Source organism: Mandrillus leucophaeus, unplaced genomic scaffold (assembly GCF_000951045.1).
Source record: "Mandrillus leucophaeus isolate KB7577 unplaced genomic scaffold, Mleu.le_1.0 Scaffold606, whole genome shotgun sequence".
NCBI classification, from domain to species: domain Eukaryota; kingdom Metazoa; phylum Chordata; class Mammalia; order Primates; family Cercopithecidae; genus Mandrillus; species Mandrillus leucophaeus.
In genome coordinates this window covers 772,006-799,020 of record NW_012106542.1, presented here as the reverse complement: position 1 = coordinate 799,020, position 27,015 = coordinate 772,006, and the positions used below count along the sequence as shown (strand labels likewise).

Sequence of the window (27,015 nt, the reverse complement as noted above, 5' to 3'; positions counted from 1 at the left end):
TTTAATTAATGACATTTGTTAAAGTAACACAAAAATCCTAGAAACATTTGCCTGTTGGAAAGTTTCTGATAATGTGAATGAAGTAAAGTTTGGAGTCTCTGTCTTATTGAAAATACTCAAGGTTAATATAATAAAAACAGCAAAGCAGTAATGCATAAAAGAATTATTAGAAGTGTAATAAAATTATTTGGACCTCCAACTATAGCAACACTGATTAATGACTGCTTTTTAATTAATTGGAAGTTGTTCAATCATCGTGCCATTTCATTTCACCTGAGAGTTTTTAGAAAAGGGTCAGAGCCAAAACATATGCTAGTTCAATCTGCAATAAGGTATACTTAAGCAACTTCATTTTTATTGGCAGGGCAAGTGTGGGCTATTCATTTCTCATTTATTCACGATGATGATATTCCTGCTCAACTGGCTAGTGTGATCAATGAAGACAGTCTTAGGCATTAGAATATGAATAAAGTTTACTTTTAAGCTGTGCATTCAAACTAAATTACCTACTCTTCTTATAGAATCTTTACCACATGATATGTGTTTAGCCTCTTTATTTTTCATACAGATATATAGTCTTTGTCACACCAGATTTCCTTTACAGTTCTAAAATCTTTACATTGGTCATTGAGTAGATACTAGAATAAACCAGAAGTCAATTTTAAGAATGTTAGTTTGGCATCACTCTTAGATTGTGCACATATTTTCTTTATTTGTCTAAGTCCCAGCTCTGCCTATGACCCAGTGAGGGGCAACATAACTTATTAGCATCCATACCCTGTGGATTCCTAATTTTCATTTAGGCAACAACTGTAGCCAGCAGGTGGCAGTGTGACAGAGCCCGCATATGCACCAATCATATTGATAACTAACAAATTAGGATTCTAAGATCTAAACTTTCAGGGACCAATGACACTTGCTCCACTATAAATGTTCATACTTCCTTCCATTTTCTAAATGGTTGAAGCTCAAGGCTCTGAAAGGAGGCACTAGACCTTATTGTTATGAGTGTCTTCAATACTATGATAATTGCTTTCATAGCCCAGGGAGTCCCTGGAAAGAAAGAGACCTGCCACAGCTACAGTAGAAGCAATCAATAAACTATCTGAGACATCCATCTGGAGTTAAGGCACATGGGCCTACTATCTCTACATCAAGGAAATATGCACCTGTTTGTGTATTAATAGGAACGTTTAGGTTAGATTAGATAGTTTTCTACTTAATAATATTTTATTATGGACGGTATGTTTATGATAAGTAGAAGTTATTGAAGTGACTGGTCAGTTGTCACTTATTGTATCCCCGCCATTAGAGTGAAAGTAACATGGTTCACAGAGGTCTTCTATTCTGTAACTTAGACAACTCATTTTCACCATATTTCTCAAAAATCTTAGAAAACAAAAGAGGATTTTTAAAATTCTGATACATTTTAGCTGTCCCCAAATTCTGTATAAATGAAATAAATGAGAGCATGAAATGAATGAGGAAAACATATGTGACTATAATAGGATGTGGTATGGGAGGGGAGAAAGACGCCAGGTGTGAAAGGAGACTTGGGGAAAACAAAGAAAATAAGGATGGGAGCCCTTCAAGAAGGAGAGACTGTCGTTCTCTTCTCCCTACCATATGACTGCTTGGAAGCTAACTCGCTGACCATCCCAAGCCTTACTGCCCGAAGAGGGCAGATATGAAAGAAGATGGCAAGGCAGAGGAAACCTGCAATATAGTGGCAACCCATAATGCACCGGTTTTAATGTCATGAAAATGAGTGAATTTCCCATGGTCAACTGGACACAGGAAAAAGGAGCTAAAATTGAGAAATCATGCTATCAATTTACCCAAAAAGGCCACCTGCTAAGCAAGGGGGCCCTAGAATTAAGAAGTTATAAGGTCTACCACTGGGTGCCCATGTCAGATTCCCATGCGGAGGGGACACCTAGAGCCCCCAACAGCAAATAATTCACAAAATTACATGAGAATTAGCATTTCAACAACTGTCTTTACTGCCATTCCAGTTTAGTCCTAAAAACGGCGGCAACATCACACACCGGGACCTATCATGGGGAGTGGGGAGGGGGGAGGGATTGCATTGGGAGTTATACCTGATGTAAATGACGAGTTGAGGGGTGCTGACGAGTTGATGGGTGCAGCACAGCAACATGGCACAAGTATACATATGTAACAAACCTGCACGCTATGCACATGTACCCTAGAACTTAAAGTATAATAATAAAAAATAATTAAAAAAAAATATTTCTGTGAAAACAAAACAAAACAAAACAAAAAAAACAGCGGCAACCAGGCCAGGCACGGTGGTTCACTCCTGTAATGCCAGTACTTTGGGAGGCCAAGGCAGGTAGATCACCTAAAGTCAGGAGTTTGAGACCAGCCTGGCCAAGATGTTGAAACCCCGTTTCTATTAAAAGTACAAAAATTAGCCAGGTGTGGTGGTGCCTGCCTGTAATACCAGCTACTTGGCGGGCTGAGGCAGGAGAATCACTTGAACCCAGAAGGTGGAGGTTGCAGTGAGCCGAGATCACACCACTGTACTCCGGCTTGGGAGACAGAGCGAGACTGTAGGTATCTAAAAAATAAAGAAAAAAGGTGGCAACCAATGGAGCACTATATTGGTACTACATTAATAGAGATTTATGCATTTTAAAAATTCCCCTCTTTCCTTTCTACTGCAAGAAACTGGAGAATCAATAGCCCCACCCCCAAGGAATGAAAGTTCTGATTATGTTGTCTTTGAGTTCTTCGGATATCTGTTCCCGTGTGTCAGCAGACACCAAAGTGTAGTTGCTTTTAATAATTGTGAAATATTGTAAAGTTGTGATGAATAAATTTTCACATTTATTACAATTTTGTGGGTAAGAATTTGGGCAGGATTTGGCTGGGTTAATATTCCATGTCACATGGCATTGATGAAGTTTACATTGTTATATTCCACTAGTAAAGTGGACTGGACTACAGGCTCCAAGACAGCATCACTCACATTTCCACAACACTGGGAGGTATGGCTGGAAGGCAGAGCTGAGCTGGAGTTGTCAACCAGAGCACCACAATGTGACCTCTCTAGTATGGCAGCCTCCGGGTAGTCAGACTTCTTACATGATACTTGGGAACAATAACTGTTCCAACGAGCAAGGCAGAAGCTGCATGATCTTTTTTGTTAGACTTACTTTTAATAATGAAAATAACCTAAAACTAATGGGATCAGCGAAAGATGTCATGAGGTTGTGGGAATGGATATCTGACTATTCATGTTTGTACGGAGTTGTTGAAGATAAACCAAACTTTTTCATGTTTACATCCCCACTGAGTTGGACTGATCAAAACCCTTCAGCAGAAATGCTCACAGCTATTCCCTGCATGGAAAGTTGGAATTAGCTGCTAAAGTGTTATAAATTTGCACCAGATGCACAAAATAAAATAAGAAGGAAGCAAATGGAAGAGATCCAGTTGAGATTTTTCCAAACCTTTCAAGAGACCATAAGTAAAAGGAATGGGGAGATGCACTTTTATTAAAAACAACTATCTCAAGAGCCAAACGTCACCACTCTCACCCCCATACATTACTTGAGAAAGTTGTGATAATAACCTTGATTGTTCTGTCAAACAAATAAAACCTATAAGCACTCTCAGTCTAGAGGATTCTCTTCTGAACCAAGCAGAAACCAATTCAAGAAATAATTTCTAATAATTGTAAACATTTTGAGCCACTCCTTGAAGAATTGCAATTGAAACTCCTGTATATTCCACAGCGATAGTAATCAAAAATAAATTTGAATAAAGGGAGAGAAAGGGAAGATGTATGAGTTTTTAAGTACTCTCTTCGATGTCAGAAAATATTTCAGAATGGGTGATTATATATAATAATTATTTCGCCTTGCCTGGCCCTGTGAAATTCCCAGCGATATGTACAAGGAACCCGTGTGGAAGAGAAATTGATACTCGGGTGAATTTTTGAGGGTAGAGCATAGAAAAGGATGAGGTCACACAATGAAATGCACTACTAGATATTCATGCAATCCTGCAAACAGGACTCATTGGCAGCTGTCACAATTTCTCCGGACTTGCGCTGTGAGGAAAAGAAACAGGTTTCTGAGTTTCCCCGCGAGACCACTCAGCTGTCAGTCCAAAAATGAAAAACATCTCAGCAGGGACTCATTTAAGAGTCTTAAATCCAAAGAACTGCAGTATAACATTGATTCTGTCCATGCCATACTTACTAACTTTACTCGCAATTATGGAGAAATTATACTGCGCAGTGCTTTCTCTGTCTAGTAATTCATTAGTGGCGATGGTTCCTTCATTTCCATCTATTGTAAAGTAGCTGTCCCCATCACTCTTCCAATCTATGAAGTACCTGTATATGAAAAGAGTAGATGCAAATGTGCAATGATTACACATTAATCATAATGGCACTTAGGCTAACTTGACACAGTTCCTTATTTTTCTCCGTGTAGCTATTACCCACCTTGCAATAAAGAAGAGTGTAAATGACAGCTTCTTTATTGCAAAGTCAGTATGCTCAAGGGGAAACTGGAAATAATAAAAGATTTAGTACTCCTGCTGTTCATATTATTTTAGGGTCTTGGCACCTTGAAAGCTCAGCAAAGACTAAAATTCTAAAGCTGACCATGAGTTTCCTTAACCTGCTGAATATTAAAACTTTTCAAAGCAGTAAAAAATTCCTTAACGTTGGCTATGGCTGTGGAAATAGGGTTGAGAGAAGCACCTAGAAACAACTACAAAGAACCCAGGCCAAAACAGAGGTAGAATCTTTGTTTCCAAAGATAGAAAAATAACATCATGGAAACAAAAGGTAAATTTTTTAACTGACAATTTGGTGATTATACAAAAATATTTTCCTCAAGCACATATAAAATGGTCATTGTTGTTTTATTTTGTTGTGTATTTTATTGTTTCATTGTTGTTTTACTATATATCAGTCAACATTAAAAAAAAAAATAGTGACCTTGGATAATGATGTCTCTTTATCACGTTTATTATGTGACAGATTTGATAATAATGTACATCGCCCTATGTGAAGCAACTGGACTAAAAATTCCAAGAAAATGAATAGCAAAATAAAAAAATGCATGTATTTAAATCTTTAAGTAACAGTAGATATATGGATTGATATTAAGTGAAATTCTTTTTCCAACATGTGTTTTCAATCATCACAACCATTAACATTTTAAAATATGACCATTTGATAGACATTATTCTCAATGCTTACACATTGAGAATAAGAAATGTCTGAAGAATAGTATTATCAATCTGTTTTATATATAAGAAAACAGAAAGCATAGAGACATGAAGGAATTTGTCCAAATTAAAATAGAAAGTTTTAGATTGATGTTTGAACCAGGTCATTAATGTTTCCCATATGATTATCATTATATAGTCTTACCAATTTTAAATAGAACATTTCATGGGAAAAGATTTTGCTAATCAAAAGGTACAATACACAAAATATTTGTCATCATTTTATTCCAGCCTGGTACCAAAGAGAGGTCATTTCAAACAATGGCTGAAAGCAGATGGCATCATTGTTAGTGAGTCCCTTGGAATCCCCACTCCAAAGAAAGTGTTCATGTTGAAAAGTCAGTAAAGGGATGTGTATCTCAACATAACAAACTATTTATTTTGACAAGCTGATTATTTGAAACTGTAGCAGTTTGTATGTTATTTCAGTTCTAGATCACTTGCATTTACAAGTGAAATATATCTGAAATATATCATTCCATACTAGTCTATACCTGTTAGTACAGGTATACCTTAATTTACAGCTCTTCACTTTATTGTACTTCACCCCTAGTGCCGTTTTTACAAATTGAAAGTTTGTTGCAACCCTGTGTCAAGCAAGTTCATCAGCATCATATTTCCAACAGTGAGTGCTCACTTCATATTTGTGTCACGTCTTGGCAATTATTGTAATATTTCAAAATGTTTAATTAATATTATAACTGTTAGGGTGATGTATGAACAGTGATACTTGATGTTACTATTGAAATTATTTTGAATCACAATGAATTATTTTGAGGCACAATGAACTGCACCCATATAAAAGGGTAAACTTAATCAATAAATATTGTGTGTCCTGACTGCTTCACTAACCAGCCATTCCCCCATCTGTCTCCTGATCCTTGGGCCTTCCCTAGTCCCTGAGACACAACAATATTGAAAATCAGTCAATTAATAATTCTACAGTGGGCTCTAACTGTTCAAATGAAAGAGTCACACATATCTCACTTCTAATTAAAAGCTAGAAATGATTAAGCTCAGTGAAGAAGGCATGCCTAAAGCCAAGATAGTCTGAAAGCCAGGCCTCTCATGCCAAACAGCCAAGCTGTGAATGCAAAGGAGTCCTTGAAGGAAATTGAAAGTGCTACTCCAGTGAAGACAGGAATGGTTTAAAAGCAAATGAGTCTTATTGTGGTTATAGAGAAACTTCAGTGGTCTGGATAGAAGATAAAACCAGGCACAACATTCCTTTAAGCCAAAGCCTGATCCAGAATATGACCCTAGCTATCTTCAATTCTATGAAGGTGGAGAGAAGTAAGGAAACTGTAGAAGATAAATGTGACCTAGCAGATGTTCGTTTATGAGGTTTAAGGAAATAAGTCTTCTCTATAACATTAACGTGCAAGGTAAAGCAGGGAGTACTTATGTAGAATCTGCAGAAAGTTATCAAAAGATCTAGATAAGATCATCGATAAAGGTGGCTACACTAAACAACAGATTTTAAAAGTATGTAGAACAGCCTTCTATTGGAAGAAGATGCCATCAAGGACATTTACATCTAGAAAGGAGAAGTCAATGCCTGGCTTCAAAGCTTCAAAAAACAGTCCGACTCTCTTAGCAGAAGCTGATACAAGTGGTGATTTGAAGTTGAAGCCAGTGTTCATTAATCATTATAAAAATCCTAGTGTCCTTAGGAATTTTGCTAAATCTACTCTGCCTGTTGCTTTATAAATGGAACAACAAAGCTTGTATGACAGCACATCTGTTTACAGCATGGCTTATTAAATTTTTTTTTTTTTTTTTTGAGACAGAGTCTCACTCTGTCACCCAGGCTGCAATGGTGTGATCTTGGCTCACCGCAGCCTCCGCCTCCCAGGTTCAAGCAATTCTCCTGCCTCAGCCTCCTGAGTAGCTGGTATTACAGGTGCATGCCACCACGCCCGGATAATTTTTGTATTTTTAGTAGAAATGGGGTTTCACCATGTTGGTCAGGCTGGTCTCAAACTCCTGACCTCATGATTTGCCCACCTCAGCCTCTCAAAGTGCTGAGATAATAGGCGTGAGCCACCACACCCTGCAGGTTTACTAAATATTTTAAGTCTACTGTCGAGACCCACTGCTCATGAAAAAAAAAATTCCTTTCCAAATATTACTGCTCTTTGACAATGCACCTAGTCACCCAAGAGCTCAGATGGAGATGTATAAAGAAATGAATGTTGTTTCCTTGACTGCCAACACAACATCCATTCTGAAGTCCATGGATCAAAAAAGTAATTTTGCCTTTCAAGTCTTCTTATTTAAGAAATACATTTTGTAAGGCTATAGCTATCAAAGATAGTGATTTCTATGATGATTCTTGACAAAGTTAATTGAAAACCTTATGGACAGGATTTATCATTTTAGATGCTATTAAGAACACTGGTGATTCATGAGAGGAGGTCAAAAGATAAAAACAGGAATTTGGAAGAAGTTATTCCAACCCTCACGGGTTGGAATATATTGAGGGACTCGAGATTTCAATGGAGGAAGTAATTGCAGAGGGGTGGAAATAACAAGAAAACTGAAATTAGAAGTAAAGCCCTAAGATCGACTGAATTGCTGCAATTTCATGATAAAACTTGAACAAATGGGGACTTACTTCTTACAGATGAAAAAAGCAGGTTATTTCTTGAGATAACATCTACTTTTGGTGAAGATACTACGAATACTATCGAAATCATAACAAAAAATTAGAATATTATATAAACTTAATAAAGCAGTGGTAGGTTTTAAGAGGATTGACTCCAATTTTGAAAGAAGTTCCATTGTAGCTAAATGCTACTTAACAGCATCACATGCTGCAGAGAAATACTTTGTGGAAGGAAGAATCGACTGACAGAGCAAACCTCATTGTTTTCTTAAGAAATTGCCAGAGCTGCCCCACCCTTCAACAACCACCACCCCAATCAGTCAGTAGCCATTGAGTTCAAGGCAAGATGATCTTCAGTGGTTTTTTTTTGTTGTTGTTGTTGTTGTTGTTTTTTGTTTTGTTTTTTTGTCTTTTTGGCAATAAAGTATTTTTAATTAGGGCATGTACTTTTTTGGGCATAATGCCATTTCACACTTGCTAGAATATAGTGTAAACATAATGTTTATGTGTACTGGCAAACCAAAAAAATGTTTAACTTGCTTTATTGCAATATTTGATTTATTGTGGTAGTCTGGAACCAAACCTGCAATATATCCAAGGTATGTCTGTCATTGATTTCTGAACCGGAAAATGCATGGTATTTTTTAGAATAGGGTATGAGCCATGCTGTTAATCTAATTTTGACATTTCTTCTGTTTATTGGAGGAGTGAGAAAGCATTGATGTCTTCCCATTTCAGTGTGGTACCTTAGCTCACATGAATGCTCTCAAAAATTAAAAATGAAGTTAAGGCACGCCTAAAGGTCAGGAAACACAGAGATATAATGAGCTTAATTCTCCGTATTGCATATTCTTTCCTGAACAAGAAAGTATTTCTCAAAATACTGCTTTACAGCACCACATTTAACTTGCCATATGCCTAATTTAAGAAGAAAATTGCCACTGAAACTCCTTATTAACTGTAGTATTTCTGAAAGAATTGCTGATGTAGGCTTACTGTGTTCAATTTTTCAATTTATTAAGTATCTGCTGGGTGTCCACTATACACTATACATTATTCTAGAGATGAGACATATAAAAATAACTAAAGTATGATGCCCATCACTGAAGACTTTAGTTGGGAAGACACGGATAAACAGACTGTTTCAATGCCTAAAAGAGAGATAGTAAAGAAGGCTCTGCAGGAGTGCCAAGAGAACACATCAAACGTAAAACCTAGTGCTTCAGGCAATCCTTCCTGCACATGATACTTGGCTGACATTAGAAGGCTATATGGAAATCATCCAAGAGGAGGTTGAAGCAGAAAAAGTGAGGAGAGGAATAGACGGTGTTCTAGAAAGCTGCAACAGCAGTAGCAAAACCACACAGGTACTGTAGGGAACCGTAAGTTGTTTAGAATGACCATAGAAAACTATCTGAGAAGCACAATGACATGAAAAAAAATGAATGATTTAGGTCAAGGAAAATCTTATACATTATAATTAAAAAACTATTAATTTCTCTATGAGTAGTCCTTGGTGCATGATTTGTATTAGAAACTCTCAAATACAACTGAGACGAATCACTGGTTTTTAATATGTTATTAATAATTTAAAAATATTTCAAATTTATAATAAAGTTGTAAGAATTGCCCAATAAAATTCCACATACCTTTCACTTGCACTTATTATGTTAATATTTTCCCACATTTACTTTACCACTTTCCCTATGTATAAATACATACTGATATTATGCCAGTCCCATTTGAGAACATCATACAGATACCACGTCCCTCGAGCCCTAAATACTTAATTATGTTTTTCCAAGAACAAACATGATTCATTTGTTCCAGTATCGGTAATGTAAACATAAGCCACCTGGTTAGGGAGATGAAGAATCATATTTTGAAAATAAGTATTTCCAGAGTTTATCTCAGGATAATGCCAATATAGACAAAGGTAAAGCTTCTGTAATTTTAGGTAATTCTGATGCTTATTCTGATTGGAAGCTAATGATCTGAGTGAGTGTTTTGCAGATGTTTTTACCCTCTGTTAGAGATATCCTGTGCTTCTGTTTCTTGGGGAGAATTAGATTAACTTCGTTTCCAAACTGACTTCCCCTTACCCCCCTACATACTAGTCTTCCAACTAGCCAGGCAAAAATTGTCAAGTCAAGCTCCACACTGCTTCTATTCCTGTGTTCTTTCTCTATTAGCATAGTAAAAATTCTGCAACATCAGATTCACTGTGGGATGGGTAGGATGTTCTGTGAAATGTCATGAAGTACATTATCTTGTACCTAGAAGGATTGTGGTGACATTAGAGAAATTCTAAAAGATAAGAGAGCCTGGTATAGTCATATGCTGCAAAATGTTTAAAAAAAAAAAAAAAAAGCCCATGAGTCTAGGCTTGGTGACTCACACCTGTAATCCCAGCACTTTGGGAGGCTGAGGCGGGCAGATCACGAGGTCAAAATATGGAGACCACCCTGGCCAACATGGTGAAACCTGTCTCTACTAAAAATACAAAAAATAGCTGGGCATGGTGGCATGTGCCTGTAGTCCCAGCTAGTTGGGAGGCTGAGGCAGGAGAATCACTTGAACCCCGGGGGAGCAGATGTTGCGGTGAGCTGAGATCACACCATTGCACTCTGCACTCGAGCCTGGGCAAAAAGAGTAAAACTCTGTCTCAAAAAAAAAAAAAAACAAAAAAAAAACACATGAGTATTTGCAGAGTCAAGGTTTCAAGTTGTCTGACTTTGGTACCATTAAACTACAGACATGCACTTCATATAGTCATCAGTTTTTATTCTTTGATTCTTTGATAATCTTTTCTCTTTGATTAGGTTGTTTAATCCATTCCCATTCAACAGCTAATACTGATGTAATGGTATTTGCATTTGCCATTTTGTTTGTTAGGTTATCTATATTTCTCATGTCTTTTTTGTTTCTCTATTTCTTCTCTACTTTCTTTTACAATAAGTGAGTATTTCTTTAATGATTTTTATTATATCATTTATTTTCTTACTATCTGCTTTAAATTTTGCCATATATGACTTAACTCATCAGATTCACATTCATACTAACTTAATTAGAGTAAAATATAGAAATGTTTCTTCTATATAGTTATGTGCAATAACTGTGTATATTATACCTGTTACATCCGTATATGTCACAAGTGCAATAAAAAATTGTAATAATTATTAATTTTTATAGTTTTATGTAATGTTTGCATTCTGCCCCTCCTGGCAAGGCATCATGGCCCTTGACTGGTTGCAAAGGGAAGAGAAACCACGTCTTTTTACTGCACCTGCCAGGTGGGCATTTCTATCAAGCCGAGCAAGGACATAGGCCTGGGAGGGGGGAGCAGGTTCTGGGTTAAGTGTCACTGTCTTTTGCTCTACTTGCCAAGTTTTAGTAGTTTTTCTTGAATAAATTGTTCTTTATGTGCTGCATGCCCTTAGAAAAGTTTCCAGAGGCTATAAATGAGTGTCTTTTATTCCTTAAAGAAACAAATGTCATTTATTCTTGTTTCACTGTGGAGTGTGTCTACAGACCGCATCCTGCTGCCATTCATTAAGTGGAAACTCCACTAATTTTTGGAATTCTCTTACTCTTTTCTTGTGAATTCCAGTTAACTTGCATGATATTTTTCAAAGCTTTTCTTTATTTCCATCTTTGAAAATCTCTGCAATGAACAGATCATTCTTTAATGCTAATAATATTCAATTATTATGTAGATGTTGGCAAATATAACACAGCTTGTATACATTTTGTGTATGTGACATGATTATCTTACTTACCCAAAGCTTGTTAAATTTCTTGAGAGCTCTGAGACTAGCTTTGTTCATCTCTGTGTTGTCAAGGACCTGGGATGTTGTTTGTTGTTTGTACATAGCACCTGCCACTTAAATATTGTATTGAATTCATTGCACAGATCCTATACTTCCTGTCTATGTAATAGTTACATATTTCTACATCAAGGCAGCATAGTTAAAGCTTTAAGACTGTCTTATTCGGGACAATCAATTATTTCTTGTTTGCTGAGGACTTCCTCAGTTTTTACAGTGAGTCTCCTTAGGGCCAGAAAACTCCTCAAGATTTTTCCCAGATAAGATTGGGAAAATTGATCACCTTGTTTATAGTTAATATTTGTAGCATATGTTATAATTCAACAAATTGATTCAAACAGAAGTCTAACTTCATACAGTGAATCACTACATATACAGGTTATGTTTAATTGTAATTTTAGGTATTTTTGATAACAAGTTTAAAATTTAATAACTTACATAATATATACATCAAATAATGTGTATATCTCTTAGTTATGTGTTTCTATATATCAGTCAACCAGGATCCAATATCTTGCAAGCTTAGTAAACATATTTAATTTTGTTTGTTCATTCAGTCTAATGCTGAAGTAGAGTTTGCAATACATACATTAACCACCACCTAGATGCAATGAAATATAGCATGAAGCACACTAATTTTTTTGTACAGAGAGAACTAGGGTGACATACATTTTATTTATTTACCTTGTGCAATTAGTTTAGTGAGATTCCCTTCCAATATCTAGTCTCCTTATGTTCTATAAAATTTGGAAAACAATACCTACCTAGCAGTGTAACCACAAATGTTGTTATAAAAATGAAATAAGATAAAGTATATGTTGCATAGGGATAGAGTCATGTGTATCAGTGTATGAGTGTATGAGTGTTCTTTTCCCCCTTTCTCCCTCTCTCCTTCCATATTATTTTGTATTACTTCCCAGATAAAAATTCTTCCTTACACACACATTTTCTTATCTGGCATCAAGTAGTGGCACACATAACCTTCAGCTTTCTAGTACTTGAACTATGAAGCTCTCACACAAACCCATAAAGTACAAACCATAAATGTGGTGCTTCTGTTTGACTGTCAGTCGCTACTTTCTGGTATCTAATTTTTAGCTCTGTCACCTTGTGAGATTTGGCAAGCTACTTTCTCTTCATGTTATCCTCCAATGAAGCTTTATATCTTCTGGAATATGGCTGAAACATATTTGAACAGTTTCTACTCAACTAAGCATCTTCAGCATCTTCTCATAGTTAGCCAGGTCTTAGACTATAGGCCTAATACTAGCTCCTGCATCTTCCTGATGCTCTGTCTGTATGTGACTGACTAAATCCTGTGCCTGACTAAAGCATAAATATTTTCTATTGTGATATTTTATCCAGTATAGCAACTGACAGACATTCATAAGAACAGATCTTCGATGAACTTGCAATGAAACCATTCCTACATTTTCTGGACAATTTCGGAAAAGATATGGCCCAGTTCTAAAAGGTATAGAAATTTTGAGGAGTTACAACCTCGCAGAGCAAACCATCACATGTTTCTGCTGCCAGTCTGCAACAGTCTACTTACAATCTAAGGGTAAAATAGTATTGGAATTGCAACTAATCACAATGGTGTAACATGAACTGTGTAATTTGGCCTAACAAATGAGTTTCTATGAGCAAAAGACTTAAACGGAAAGTATGTTTGACTCATCTCATACTTATTTGGTGAGTAGATGGGATTTAAATGAAAAAACAATTATATGATTATAATCTGTATATAATAAAATAAATCTAAAGTTCATACAATTATGTAGTGATTGTTGCTGGAAAAAAAAAAAAAGGCTTTAACAGTTGAATAGAAATCAGAAATTAAAACTTTAACCTAGTCTGCGCAGGCCATTTGAGAAAGTGTGGTTTTATTCCTATACTATAAATTAGTTTTCAGAAATGCTTTAAAAATTTTTATTCTATTTATTAGGTAAGCATTTCCCTTAAAATTGTGCTTTTCAATTTGCTTAATAACTTTCTCACCATCAATGGAAACGCTAACTTTGACCCCGTCCCAGTTCTCAACTACATTAAGTGTAAAAAGAACTTAATGGTACAAAATTACTCTGAAAGTATCACACCTCATTGTTTAAACAAGAAAAATCTGGTAATAATGATACAGGTCAAGGTAGAAAATGTTATTTTGTTAAGATAATGATAGTAGATCAAAATGTCTACTCATATCTCTTCTTAGTTGCCAATGTTTTTGTTTTGTCATTTGGAAGACAATTAAAGAAAGTAAATTCAGTTGTATTCATTTTAACAAACATTTTACTGAGCACCTAAGCCACCTGCAACAATACGTCAATTGCAATTTCTCCATCAGCAATCACAAACAAATGCCACTATGTTCCTCTCAAACCTTTTAAACTACCAGTTCCTACTTTCCTATCAGTTCCTCTTTTTTCTTATCTTCCTCCTCATCTCTACTTTCCCCTTACTAGACTTAAAAGTTGTATCTTAAATGGTTTAGAGGGTTTCTATGGCTTGTTTTAAATGTTTGATGAGAAACTAAATATTTACAAAAGTGTAATCATTTAATAAAAGTAAGTCTTCTGTCTTTAAATTTCCCATTTGTACACACACAATATGATTAAAATAGATCTCTAAAGAAGAAGAAATATACCATAATCTACATAATGTTGAAATTATAATTGTTATATTTGTATTTTCCTCCAAGTTGCAGATCTGGAAGTTAACTTCAAACCTCTCTTCTACCCCGCCATTCTGTTGGTTCATCTGACCAATGTATTTTGTCTTTAACTCAGAGCAAAAATAACTTTATCTTTGACAAGAACTTCTGCCCCCAAAGCTTTACACCTGTCCTTTGGTTTACTTTGCAGACACCTTGAAGCAGCTTACTCTAATAGAAAGAAAATGAGGTTGAGACAAATAACGATTAAGTCTAGGCTCTGTACTTAATAGCTTTAAACTTCCCAAGTCTCAGTTTTATCACATATTAAAAAATACAGACTGTAATACCTGACTAAATAAGTAAAGAATTTGCTCAGTAAATGTTGGTATCTTCTGCTTAGAAGTATCTTTGACTCTAGACCTTCAGAAGTCCCTTATTCTGGACTTGGTTGTCAGCTCATTTCAATTTTTTTCTTCCCATTCATGTCAGAGAACTTTCCTAATTTACTCAGAAACCAAAGGCACCTTTTAGCTTTCCTCATGTTCTCCCCATAAAGACTTGCCAAATCCCTCTAGAGAGCATCTATTACTTCCTTCTTACAAAACTGTAGCATTTTTTAAACTTTACTTTCTACCTATTTGAATTGGTGTTAACAGTTTCTCTCAAATGAGAATAGCAAAGTAACTATTTTGTGTTGTTCATTGTACAGGAAGTTTCTTTCAAGTATGAAGAGTTCCTTACTGAATATACTGTTCTTTTTATAATACAGTGCACTTATATGTGTGAATTGAATTACTTTATCTGACTTTTCTTATTGATAATGTCCTGGTCATACTTCAAGCATGGAATACCTTAATTTACATTTTTGAATATTCAAATGTATTTATTCCGACGTCTTTTTGAGAAAGCTTCATTATAACTATTTTGTTGAACTAAGTCCAACGCTTGTTATCCCAGGTCAGCACTGGATTTATTTACTCTTATTAGGTCATGGCCAAATGGCTCTGAAGAACAGTGCCATTTTACATAGAGTTGCTTACCATTTGAAACCCAAATATAGACATCATATTTGAAAGAAAACTTTTATTTTCCTCCTTTTCCTTCTAACTAAACTTGCATTTTCTGCTTGTGATTAGTCTATTCTTTATCTAATTTGCGCTCTGAAAATTACTTATATTCTCTTAACTGAGTGCTCTGGAACAGCTTATGAAATGGATTCATTTCTCTTGTTTCCTATTGATCACTGATTATTACAGTATTTTTTGAGAAGAACATTTTATATTTATTGTTTATATATTTAAAGTAATTATTTTAATATATAAATAATGTACAAAATCTCAAATACATGTGACAAAGGGGCTATTCTACAAAGGAAATTATAAAGAGAAGAAAAAGAGCTACGATAATTGTATATTATAGGATACTCTCTCAGTACTTGCAGGTAAAGCAACAAAACTGAACCTCTAGCAGGCAAAAGTTAAACGCAAATAGTGCAGGTCAGTCATATAGAATATGTAGACTACAAAGACAAGGACGTTCTCTCATTTGGGGGTAGTTACAAAGAGCATAACAGGGCAGCACAAAAATAGTTCATATCCGATGGGGCGCGGTGGCTCACGCCTGTAATCCCATCACTTTGGGAGGCGAGGCAGGTGGATCACGAGGTCAGGAGATGGAGACCATCCTGGCTAACACGGTGAAACCTCGTCTCTACTAAAAATACAAAAAAATTAGCCAGACATGGTGGGCTCCTGTACTCCCAGCTACTTGGGAGGCCGAGTCAGGAGAATGGTGTGAACCTGGGAGAGGGAGCTTGCAGTGAGCCGAGAGAGCCGAGATCATGCCACTGCACTCCAGCCTGGGCGACTGAGCAAGACTCCATCTCAAAAAAAAAAAAAAAAAAAAAAAAGTTCATAGCCTAACAAATATCTGAACACTTTAGTCATAGAGATTCCCTTAGGCGTATCAATAGAATAATGTAAAATCTATTTGAAAATTAAAGCAAATGCATCATTGCCTATTTCATTGAAATCCTCCTATCCTCCTAAAAATTGGAGTTGTAGATCTGTATCACAAACCCATTGAATTTGGTAAACAGTAAAATGCTTAGTTATGCCTAAATTGTATAAGAACTTTGTAGTTCTCCAGTAAAATAAAGGGAACTTAATCTCACGTAATAAGGTATAATATGGTGAGTCCAGCCTGATCAATGTCACTATTGTCATGATCCAATTTAACATTTTTTCAGGTTTAATTAGGTTGTTGTAATTACCTTTAAACATATGTAAAGTATATATAATACTTTCACGTATATAGTAGGGTTCATAGTTAGCATATTTTAAAATACCAAATACATATTTTTACTGCTTTGTGTTCATATTCCAGCCACTTTGCTTAATTTTAATTTTATTTTCATCAATTGTAGAATTACAAAGCTACTCAAAAATTCAGGTTAGCATTTCAATTAAATTTAAGTAGCAGAGTGATTAGTAGCGTAACCTTTGAAATTTGGCAGCCTTTGTTTAAATCGTTTTCTTATTCTTTCTGAAGACATAATATGATCTTGGGCCTCAGTGTCCCACTCTGTCAACTAATGTCAGCTTCAGTGTTTAAACAAATCTGAGCAATGTGCTAAGCTCAGTACCCAGCACAATTTAGCTCTTACAATGTTACTATATGTAGATAATTGGTTGCTACTGACATAAGTAAAAGTGAACGTGTTTATCTTGTTACATATTATTTGCGATAGTTCCTTGTATATTGACCGTCAGTGAGTTGGTCATTTGAAGAGGAAGCAAAATAACTTTATTTACAGAGAAACATGTAATTCTCCATCATTTAGTATATAATAACAAATTCTGAAGGGATATATTCTTAACCATTCAGTTGGTGTAAATTTGAAGGGAATGCTATTTTTTTTCCAGTGCAAACAAAATAAGCATGTATACTAGTAAAGTTGTCAGCTTTGTTTAATATTGTCAACTACAGATAGAATTCCACTCTAAAAGGCAGATTCACATGGACCAATAACTTGATAACAGCATGTCTAAAGCATATATACTCAACTGTCTCACTGGGGATAGATTTTGCTGAGTTTGTGTGCAATGGCTCCCCAAAGAGATTAAGGAGAGATTAAAGATAAGGAAATTAAGTTATTGATAAATTTTAAGATTCAGAACTCATATAAAGACATTTGAAGATGTGGTCTACCAAAACTCAACTCTTCTCAGTTCTATTTCTTCCAGTTAAAATAGTTAACCTCTATTTTATCTCCTTCATCCTAGACTTCTGCCATCTTGGATATCAAAAGGGTATGTATATTTTATCACTTATAACTCACTTCTCCCATTTCCCAGTGTCTTCTTCATGTCCTTCATATCCACTGAAATCACCATATTGAACCCTGTCATGGTACTTACCAAAATTTTACTTAGGACACAAATACATATAATGTGAAAAATGAAAAGATACCTTAAAGTTGGGACTATACTGAATAAGGTTTCATATACTACATGCAAAATTAATTTAATTTAAACAATTTTCTTGATGTAAAAGATATATTCTAGTGTATAATGCAATGTACTAATAAAATACAGTATGCATATATATGTGTGTATATGTGCATGTGAATTTTTTCAAATCTGATATAGGTAGATCTATATCTAGATGTGTAAATGCAGTGTCTTTTTTTCTTAAGCGCTCATACATCTGGGTGTTCTGGCATGATCTTTATGGGGATTAACATCTGTTAGCAAATTGTAGTCCAGTTGATCCCTATTTTCTTAGCAAATTTTCTCTTCTTCTCTTTCTCGTTTGCTTTTTTTTTCATTTTTCTTTAAGTAAAATGATTTTTCAGTTTCTTTGCTTCTATAAATGGAGTTAATACAAGCTAAATCCATTCAGCACACTTACAAAGAGACTTCATGCAAAAACCAACTTCAGAGAAATAATTCTCTTGTGGGTCCTAAAGACTCAGTATACCACAGTTGTGAAAAAGATGAATAGGGCAAAATCCCCAGAGATTAATATATTCAGCTACCCCTGCAGTTTCTAAATTCTACATCTCCTTTTATTTGTTTGTTTATCTCTGAGTTTCTTAGAGGTATTCCATATCAAACCCTCTCTGCTTTTTCTTTTCATGTCCATCAATTTATACAAAAATATCTAATTTTTTTTTTCATTTAACATTCTAGCTTAGCCTAGCCTACCTTAAACCTGCTTGAACAACTTATTTTAGCCTACATTTGGACAAAATCATCTAGCACAAAGCCTGTCTTATAATAAAGTGTGGAATATCTTATGTAATTTATTGAATGCTGAACTGAAAGGGAAAAAAGGAATCGATGTATAGGTACTCAAAGTATGATTTCTACTGAATGCATATCAATTTCACGGCATTGCAAAGTGAAAACATTGTAAGATGAATCTTTACGAGTCAGGGAAGAATCTGTACACTTTTAAATTGTACTCTTAACCACTGTAATTTTGAGTTTATATATGCAAGTCTACATACATAAAATAGATTTACTTTACATCATCATTCTGTTATTATTTAATACTTTTGACATGGATTAAAATTAAATAATCAATTTTTTAAATTTTATAAAAAATATGATTAAGTTCTATTTTTAAATTTATTCCAAGGATAACAGACTTTTCCATGTTTGGAACAAAAGAAAAGTGGTACATATTGAACAAAATTACCCACTGAAATCTTTCTGTAACCCAAATCAATAATACTCAAAATAAATAATACCTTTCAATGTAACTGGATAATCAACAGTTTTAAATTTCTAAACTCAAGAACTTGCTGTTATGAAAAGCCCCTGCATCACTACTAGTGGATATACTTAATCCAGTCTCATTTGACTCACTAGAAATTGTTTCTGGGAACTATATAATAGCAGTGTTCACCTCAAAGAATATACAGCATTAGAGACAAGAAATCAGTGCGTCAAAAGGCAAAGGCTAGAAAAGTAAAGAATAACTAGAAATTAAGCTGGGGCTGAAGGTTGAGAGTAAGGAACCAGACATGGTGTGTTTGCTAGTCATGAAACCTAAGAGAACCTTTCTTCAAAATGGGATCAGTCCTTGGTTATGGCATTGATGTGGTTCTTGGCTGTGCTTAGTGATGATAATGATGATGATGATGAAGATGATGATGATAAAATACTCAAGGTCCTAAATTAATACCTTGCATAATAACTCTGTGAAAAGATAATTAAGTAAAGGAAAACAAAACAAACAGCATATCTAAACATGTCAAGTAATTTTACACTTTCATTCTTAGTTTTCACAACGTATTTTCACTCTCATTCTTAAGTGAGTAAACACATTTTCAGAACAAGGAAAGATGATGCCTCATATCCCATGTTTCCTTAGCTGACATTATTCAAGTGTGTTGTTCACTCCAAGGACATGGAACAAAGACAGGTTTCAAGTTGATTCAAAAACAGCTCTGTCTTTTGACAAGCCCTTGCGGGGATCAATTAGATCCATCTGTGTCAAGTGGGCCGACTGCTACTCATTAGAAGTAAGACATGGTACACTACTTTATTTGATATAAAGTAGCATTTGTCAGATACTAGCTACTGTGACATAAAAAGTACAAAATAAAAAACACACTTATAGCAGGAGAATTTCTTTCATGTTAACCTTCCTTTGTTCCTCACACCAGGGTCCTGACTCTAACAATTTTCTTGAATTTGGAAGGTGTATCTTTACCTAATAATGTTTTTTACTTAGGAACTTTGGTTTTTCTAGTTCTTAAGTATTGCATTAAAATCATGTTCTTCTTAATATTTTGGCCTCATCATTCTTTTATAAGTCTTCAAAATAGAACATACAGTAAATTAAACAACATAGCATGTTCTCTACTCTAGATACTTACTTTCTCTATGTAAATTCTTATTTATTGACCTGCAGAGAGTTTCAATTAATCTTATTTACCTTTTAATTATTTTTGTTACAACCTTCAATATTCCTTCAATAACTGTTCATATTTTTAAAAACCGGTAAATCCATTTACCAGGCATCTCCTACTTTTGTGATTATCAACAGAACATCCAAGGGCTTCAGAAATAAAAGACTGATAAATAATGTTAGGGTAATACATAATAATTACCAAGGCAGGAGATTTTGGAGAATACCTCAACAAATACTGAATGTATATGTGTGTGTGTGTGTGTGTGTGTGTGTGTGTGTCTGCATATAGCCTTATAAATCATATATGGTTTTCTGGAACTTAACTGGAAGTGAATCATGTTGTAATATAGACATGGAAAACAATAGTTTGAATCCAGTGAGTAAACTGTTTAGCATTCAGTCTGAAATGTAGGGGTGTTCAGTAATTGTTATACTTATTTCTTTTTAAAAGACAGATGAGTTTTTTTTAGAGTTTTCTCCTGATTACAGGTTCTCTTCAAGAATAAAAGTATTTGTTATGGACTGAATGTTTATATTTCCCCAAAATTCATATGTTGAAATCCTAATGTCCAATGCATGATATATGGATATGGGCCTTCGTGGGGGTAATGAGGTCATGAAGGTGGAGTCCTCATACATAGGATTAGTGCCGTTCTAACCGAGACACCAGACAGCACTCTTTCTCTTTCTGCTGTGTGGATACAAGAACATGACTTTCTGCAGAATAGAAACCAGGCCTTTATTAGAAAATGCATCTCTTGGCACATTGATCATAACCTTTACAGCTTCCAGAAACAAGAGACATATATGTTTGTTGCTGAAGCTACTCCATCTACCGTAATTTGTTATAGCAGCCTTAAGTGACTAAGACACAAATTGGTACCAAGCAGTAAGGATGCAGCTATAAAAAAATACCTAAAAATGTAGAAGTGGCTATGAAACTGGGTAATGGGTACAGGCTGGAAGAGTTTTGAAGTGCTAAAATTATGAATGTTCAAGGATATTCAGTTAAATGTTCAGAGAGAAAAGAGAACTGTAGAGAAAGACTCTGTCTTCCCAAAGAACATCTAAACAATCCTAAACAGAATGTTGGTAGATATATGGATGTAAAAGCCATTCTGATATGTTATCAGAGAGAAATAAAGACATGTTATTAGAAACTAGAGGAAAGATAGTATTTGTCATAAAGTGGCAAATACTTTGTGTAAAGAAGGACTTTAGAGTGATGAAATTAGATATTTAGCTGGGGAGATTTTTAAGCAAAGTGTTAAAGGAGTAGCTTGGTTCCTCACAACTCCTTACAGTAAAATGTGAAATAAAAGAAATTAAACAAAGATGAATTTTTTAAGTAAAAAGAAACCAAAGCTTAAGAACTTGGAAATATCTCAACCCATCTGTGTTCCAAAATAATGAGAAAGTGTGTTTAGAAGAGAACATTAAGGGTTGATAGATAGACCAATTACTTAATAAGAAGATTTGTATAGGTGCGAACCATGAACTTCATCCACTATTTCAGAAAAAGCCAGGAAAACAGATGAGATTATAATAGCAGAAACACTGCCAGCTGGTACCGAAGGAAAGAGAAATGCGGTAAAATGAAAGAAGATCATCAAACTTCTTCAGCTCCGTTAAACAGCATCACATAACTCTTCAGCTATGAGCATTCATAATTCTCCAAATCGAGGGAAGAATTCCAAATCACCCCAATAGTGATTTGATGTCACCAGGCTTGTGGAATGGCTGCTTCCATAATGATTTCAAACATTGGGCTCAATGCCTAGAAGAGACATTGGGGTAGAGTCGCCCAATGGAGCACTGAGGGTGTGACCACTGCACATGAGTGAGGCTACTGCAGAGAGCCACAGCCTGGGTGGTGCCCCTCTGAGTGTGGGAGGTTATGCTGCCACCCTAGTGAGTCCAAAAGTGGGACATCCATTCTAGTGGACCTGCAAAGTGAAGAATTGATCTAGAGAAAAATTATGTTTGACACTAAGGTTTGATGGAGTTTCCACTGTTAGGATTTGGACTTACATTGGATGTCTCACCCCTCTCTTCTTTCCTCTTTCTCCCTCTTGGAATACGAATATCTTCACCATTGTATTTTGGAAACACGTAACTTATTTGGTTTCACAGATTCACAGCTGGAGAGGAATGTGGCCTCAGGATAAACTGTACCTTTTGTCTCACATTTGTTTGGTTTAGATAATATTTAGATGACACTTTGGATTTGAGTTAATACTGGAAGAAGGTGAGATTTTTGGGGCTCTTAGGATGGATGCACTTTGCATGTAAAAAAGGCATAAATTTGGGGTGGGCAGAATTGGAATCTTATGAGCTGATATGTATCCCCCCAAAATTCACATCTGGCAATCTTAAACCTCAATGTGATAGTATTAAAAGATGGGGCATTTGGGAGGTAATTAGTTCATCAGGATGGAGCCCTCATGAAGTTATTTTTACCATTACAAAAGGGACCATAGAGAGAGCTCTCTTTCTCTTTCTCCAGTGTCTGGAAACAAGGAGAAGATGACCACCTGCTGAAAAGGAAGCAGGTCCTCACCAGACGCCAGATCAGCTGGTCCCTTGATCTCGGACTGTCTAGCCTCCAGAACTGTGTTTGTAACTTAAGTCACTCAGCGATATGGTTTGGCTCTGTGTCCCCACCAAAATCTCATCTCGAATTATAATCCCTACGTGTTGAAGGAGGGTCCTAGTTAGTAGGAGGTGATTGACTCACGGAGGTGGTTCCCCCATGCTTTTCTCATGATAGTGAGTGCGCTCTCACAAGATCTGATTATTGTATAAGTGTTTGACGGTTCCTCCTTCACATGTTGTCTTTTGCCCGCCGCCATGTAAGATTCGCCGGCTTCCTTTTCCGCCGTGATTGTAAGTTTCCCGAGGCCTGCCCAGCCATGTGGAACTGCGAGTCAATTAAACCTCTTTACTTTTTAGATTACCCAGTCTCAGGGCAGTTCTTTATAGCAGTGTGAAAGCAGACTAATACATCCAGTATGCATTAATGGATTATAGCAGCTAGAGCTGACTGAGGTAGTATTCATGTAACTATAGGTGACGGATTCAGATAAATTCAAAGAGCAAGTTGCGTATGCTGTCAAGCCATTTCGTGAGATTTCACTATATGCAATTACTGTGTTAAGGATACCACTGAAAACTTGATCCATTGTTTTAATCTTTACTTACCACATGGTGTAAAATCTTACAAGATATTTGTCTGTTATATGTCAATAGAACAGAGTGTTTTGCTTTAAAAACCTACTTAATGTTTTCTTATTTTGGTTCTTGCATACCAAGCTTCAATCATTTAGGGACAGAAGATTCAGAAACAAATCTCATACTTGTCTTTTAATCCGTTTCCCAACAGCTGTAGGCATGCAGCAGAAAATTCAAGCATACAATAGAATGAATGGGGAAAAAAAAGTCTCAAAACATACTGCTGGGTCAATGTATAAGTGAGGAAAAGGGAAATTGCATTGTCTTGATAGTACTAGTGGAATTTATGTGTTGAGAGAGTGGGAGAGAGATGAGCAGGAAGTAGTTCCTTGCAAAGTGTGTGCTTTGAGCAATTTCATAAATTCATTTTACTCCAGGACTGACTCTAACTGTGCCTCTACTCATTTCACCTCAAACCCAGCAGACATGTTTTACACACTGGAAAAATGACATGCAAATTGTAATAACTTTTTCAAACACTAACTTTGGGTAAGGGGTCAGAAAGTTTAGACTAATTATAAAATGTATTAATGTCTATTATACTCTAGGCACTTCCAAAGTATCTTAATATCACTAATTATGAGAATCATTCTCTAAAAGGTTATATTATTAAATCCCATTTCTACATGAAGAGTTGAGATTTGTTACCTTGAGTGACAGGCGAATCAGACCTCTAGTGGTTGTAACGCCACTAGTAAACATTGTTGCAATAGTTGATAATGTGTTTCTCCCCAAAATCCTATAGCACTTCCTCTACTCTTATGTAAAGTCTTACGTTTTCAAGCATCATATTGTATAATTAAATCATCATGCAGTTTTTGGACAGAGAATTGGTTTTCTTGTTTCTGTTCTTGTTTTGTTTTGTTTTCCTGAGACATAGAAAAGAAAATGTTTCCTTTTCTCACCTAACAGCACTGCTGCCGACATCCAGGTCCTGAGCAGTGACAGCGCCAATGATCGTCCCGACCGGAGTGTCTTCGTAAACCTCCATGGTGTAGAGCGGCTTGCTGAACACCGGCGGCTCATCTACGTCCAGCACGCTGATCTTCACCGTCGCTGTGTCTTTAAACGGGCCCGCCGAGTGAAACCGGTGGTCAAGGTGAAGGTTGGAAGCCTCAACTTTGAAAGTGTATGCCTTCTTTGTTTCAAAATCTAAAGGCTGTAGCGAGGACAAATTAAGAATAAGGAGTACATTTATGTAGAATGTGACAGAAAGGGTCAACATTACTTCAGAGCAATTTGCAAGTTATTACCAACTGTATTGGCTTAAAATTTTCATTTTTCTTCATAATTAGTGGGTAAGGGTAGTACAAGGAATTTTTATTTTTTTATTTTTTTGAAAGCCTCTTCCTTTCGCCCAGGCTGGAGCTCAGTGGCGCTATCTCGGCTCACTGCAACTTCCGCCTCCTCCGGGGTTCAAGCGATTCTCCTGCCTCAGTCTCCTGAGTAGCTGGGATTACAGGCGCGCGCCACCATGCCCTGCTAATTTTTGTGTTTTTAGTAGAGACAGGGCTTCAACATGTTGGCCAGGCTGGTCTCGAATTCCTGACCTCAGGTGATCCACCCACCTCCGCCTCCCAAAGTGCTGGGATTACAGGCGCAAGGTAAACATTTTAAGAAAAGAATCACCTCCATGTACAAGTTTCTGGGTAATTTGTAAAGATCATCAGTTGCAAATGTTTTTTGTTTTTTTTCTTAAAAATCACATCATTTACATGCAGACATACATGCTAGGTAGGGCTTAATCATTTTATATGAGCAAAGTTAAAACAGCAAGAGAACAGATGTTCAGGGAAGCATTTCTCTGCTCTTATCCAATACTGACATCTAGTGGAATAAAGCAATGATTAAAAAAAAAACTGAATAAAAATGAAATAGGATCATTGAAGATATTCCAGATTCTAGCTGCAAATTTGGTATTGGAAAAGTGGTCCCATGAAAACTCCATATTTTGTTGTCTTATTTTATGGCATCTTATATTAAACACTTTTGGATGTCTACGTCTTTTTTTTTTTTTTTTAACTAGTAAATGTCTGTATCAGTATTTAAAAGCATACATATTGCTAATTTAAAAATAGCTTTGCTTTTTGTGTGTTCTCAGAACCGTATATATAAATTATGGGCACTGTAACACATCATCAATACACATTACCAAGAATTGGGGCTTTCAATATTAATATATATGACCAAATTAGAAAAGGCTGTGAAACATAATATAATATAGGAAGTCATTTTCTATGGAGTCACGGATGCTCAATTTTAGCTTATCACTGCTTACTTGCACCCTCACTGTAAACATTAATTTTATGTCTGCAATAACTGAAAATATACTATTCCTGAAATATGGTGCTGCTGTGGTGCTTTGTTTAAGTGATAATTTTAAGGTCAATGGCACTGGCCTCTCATCATCTAAGAAAATCTGAGACAGCACGAATTTAACATTAACATAGTGATTTTCTAGGACCTTTAAAAATTTCTGTTTTCTAAAGGAATTCCCTCAAGTCTGATTCCAATGAGTTGCTAATTGCAGTGTCAGTACCTGTTTCTTTACTGTAGTACACCTGGGGAAAATAAAGGAAGGATATTTTTCTCCTTCTAAGATATGATTGTTTTATGCATTTCCTCTGAGGAACAAAAATGAAAAAAAATCAGTTTTAAATCTTCAAAAACTCTCACAATTTCATGGAATTTATTGTAACAAAATAGCAATTTCACTTGAATATGACATCATTCTCTTTCACCGTACTTTTTTATGCAGCAGGAACTATATTTATTAATTCCCTATAGGTATTCTGTTTATTTATCGTACTTTTATTCATGTGTTTACCTGCTTTGTAATCAATGCTTTCTTTTTACCTTTCTATATTTTAATTTGCTCACCTCATACCTGTTAACTTATAATATTGATCTCCTTTCATTTTCATGTTTCCCCTGTTAGAAATTTTGATTTCTCTTAATACCTATATAAGAAAAGAATAGTACGCATAAGATGCGATGGTTGATCATATGGCCTTTGATTACTATATACTTTAACTTTGAACCAAGGATGATGATAGTCCCTCCATATAACTGATCCCCTCCTTGTTCCTGGGCCAAAACCACGTCTGTAAAACTAAAGAAAGGCCACAAGATTAGGATTATGACAGTGGCCTGAATTCTGCTAAAACATAGGTAGTTTCTATAATCTCTTACTGCTCAAAAATCATGTGATTAGAGGTCACAAGATTTGTAACTTCCCTAATTGCCCCTACAAATTACATCACGAATGCAGAATGTAAGATTGGTCTTTTGACATGTTTTTCACTCTAACCCCACCCAGATTTGTGGCATATGACTCAAAAAGTCCTATGGCTCCCTGCCCAGAGATGGACTTAGCATGGGGGGACTATATTTTACACCCTTACGATGTCATCCCCAACCAATCAGCAGCACCCATTTGCTAGTCCCTTGCCTATCAAACTATCCTTGAAAAACTTTAACCTCTGGACCTTCAGGGA

General features: G+C 35.7%; 1 protein-coding gene across 2 annotated transcripts in view; it reads right to left on the bottom strand.

Annotated features, from left to right (window-relative positions):
• The window catches only part of CDH12 (cadherin 12, type 2 (N-cadherin 2)), an 831,087-nt gene that overhangs the window by 36,394 nt on the left and 767,678 nt on the right, over positions 1-27,015 (bottom strand). For both annotated transcript variants that reach the window (XM_011999873.1, XM_011999874.1), the window contains 2 exons: positions 24,424-24,677; positions 4,233-4,369 (listed from right to left, as the gene is read on the bottom strand). In XM_011999873.1, coding sequence (XP_011855263.1) covers positions 4,233-4,369; positions 24,424-24,677 — 391 coding nt within the window. The remainder of the gene's footprint in view (positions 1-4,232; positions 4,370-24,423; positions 24,678-27,015) is intronic.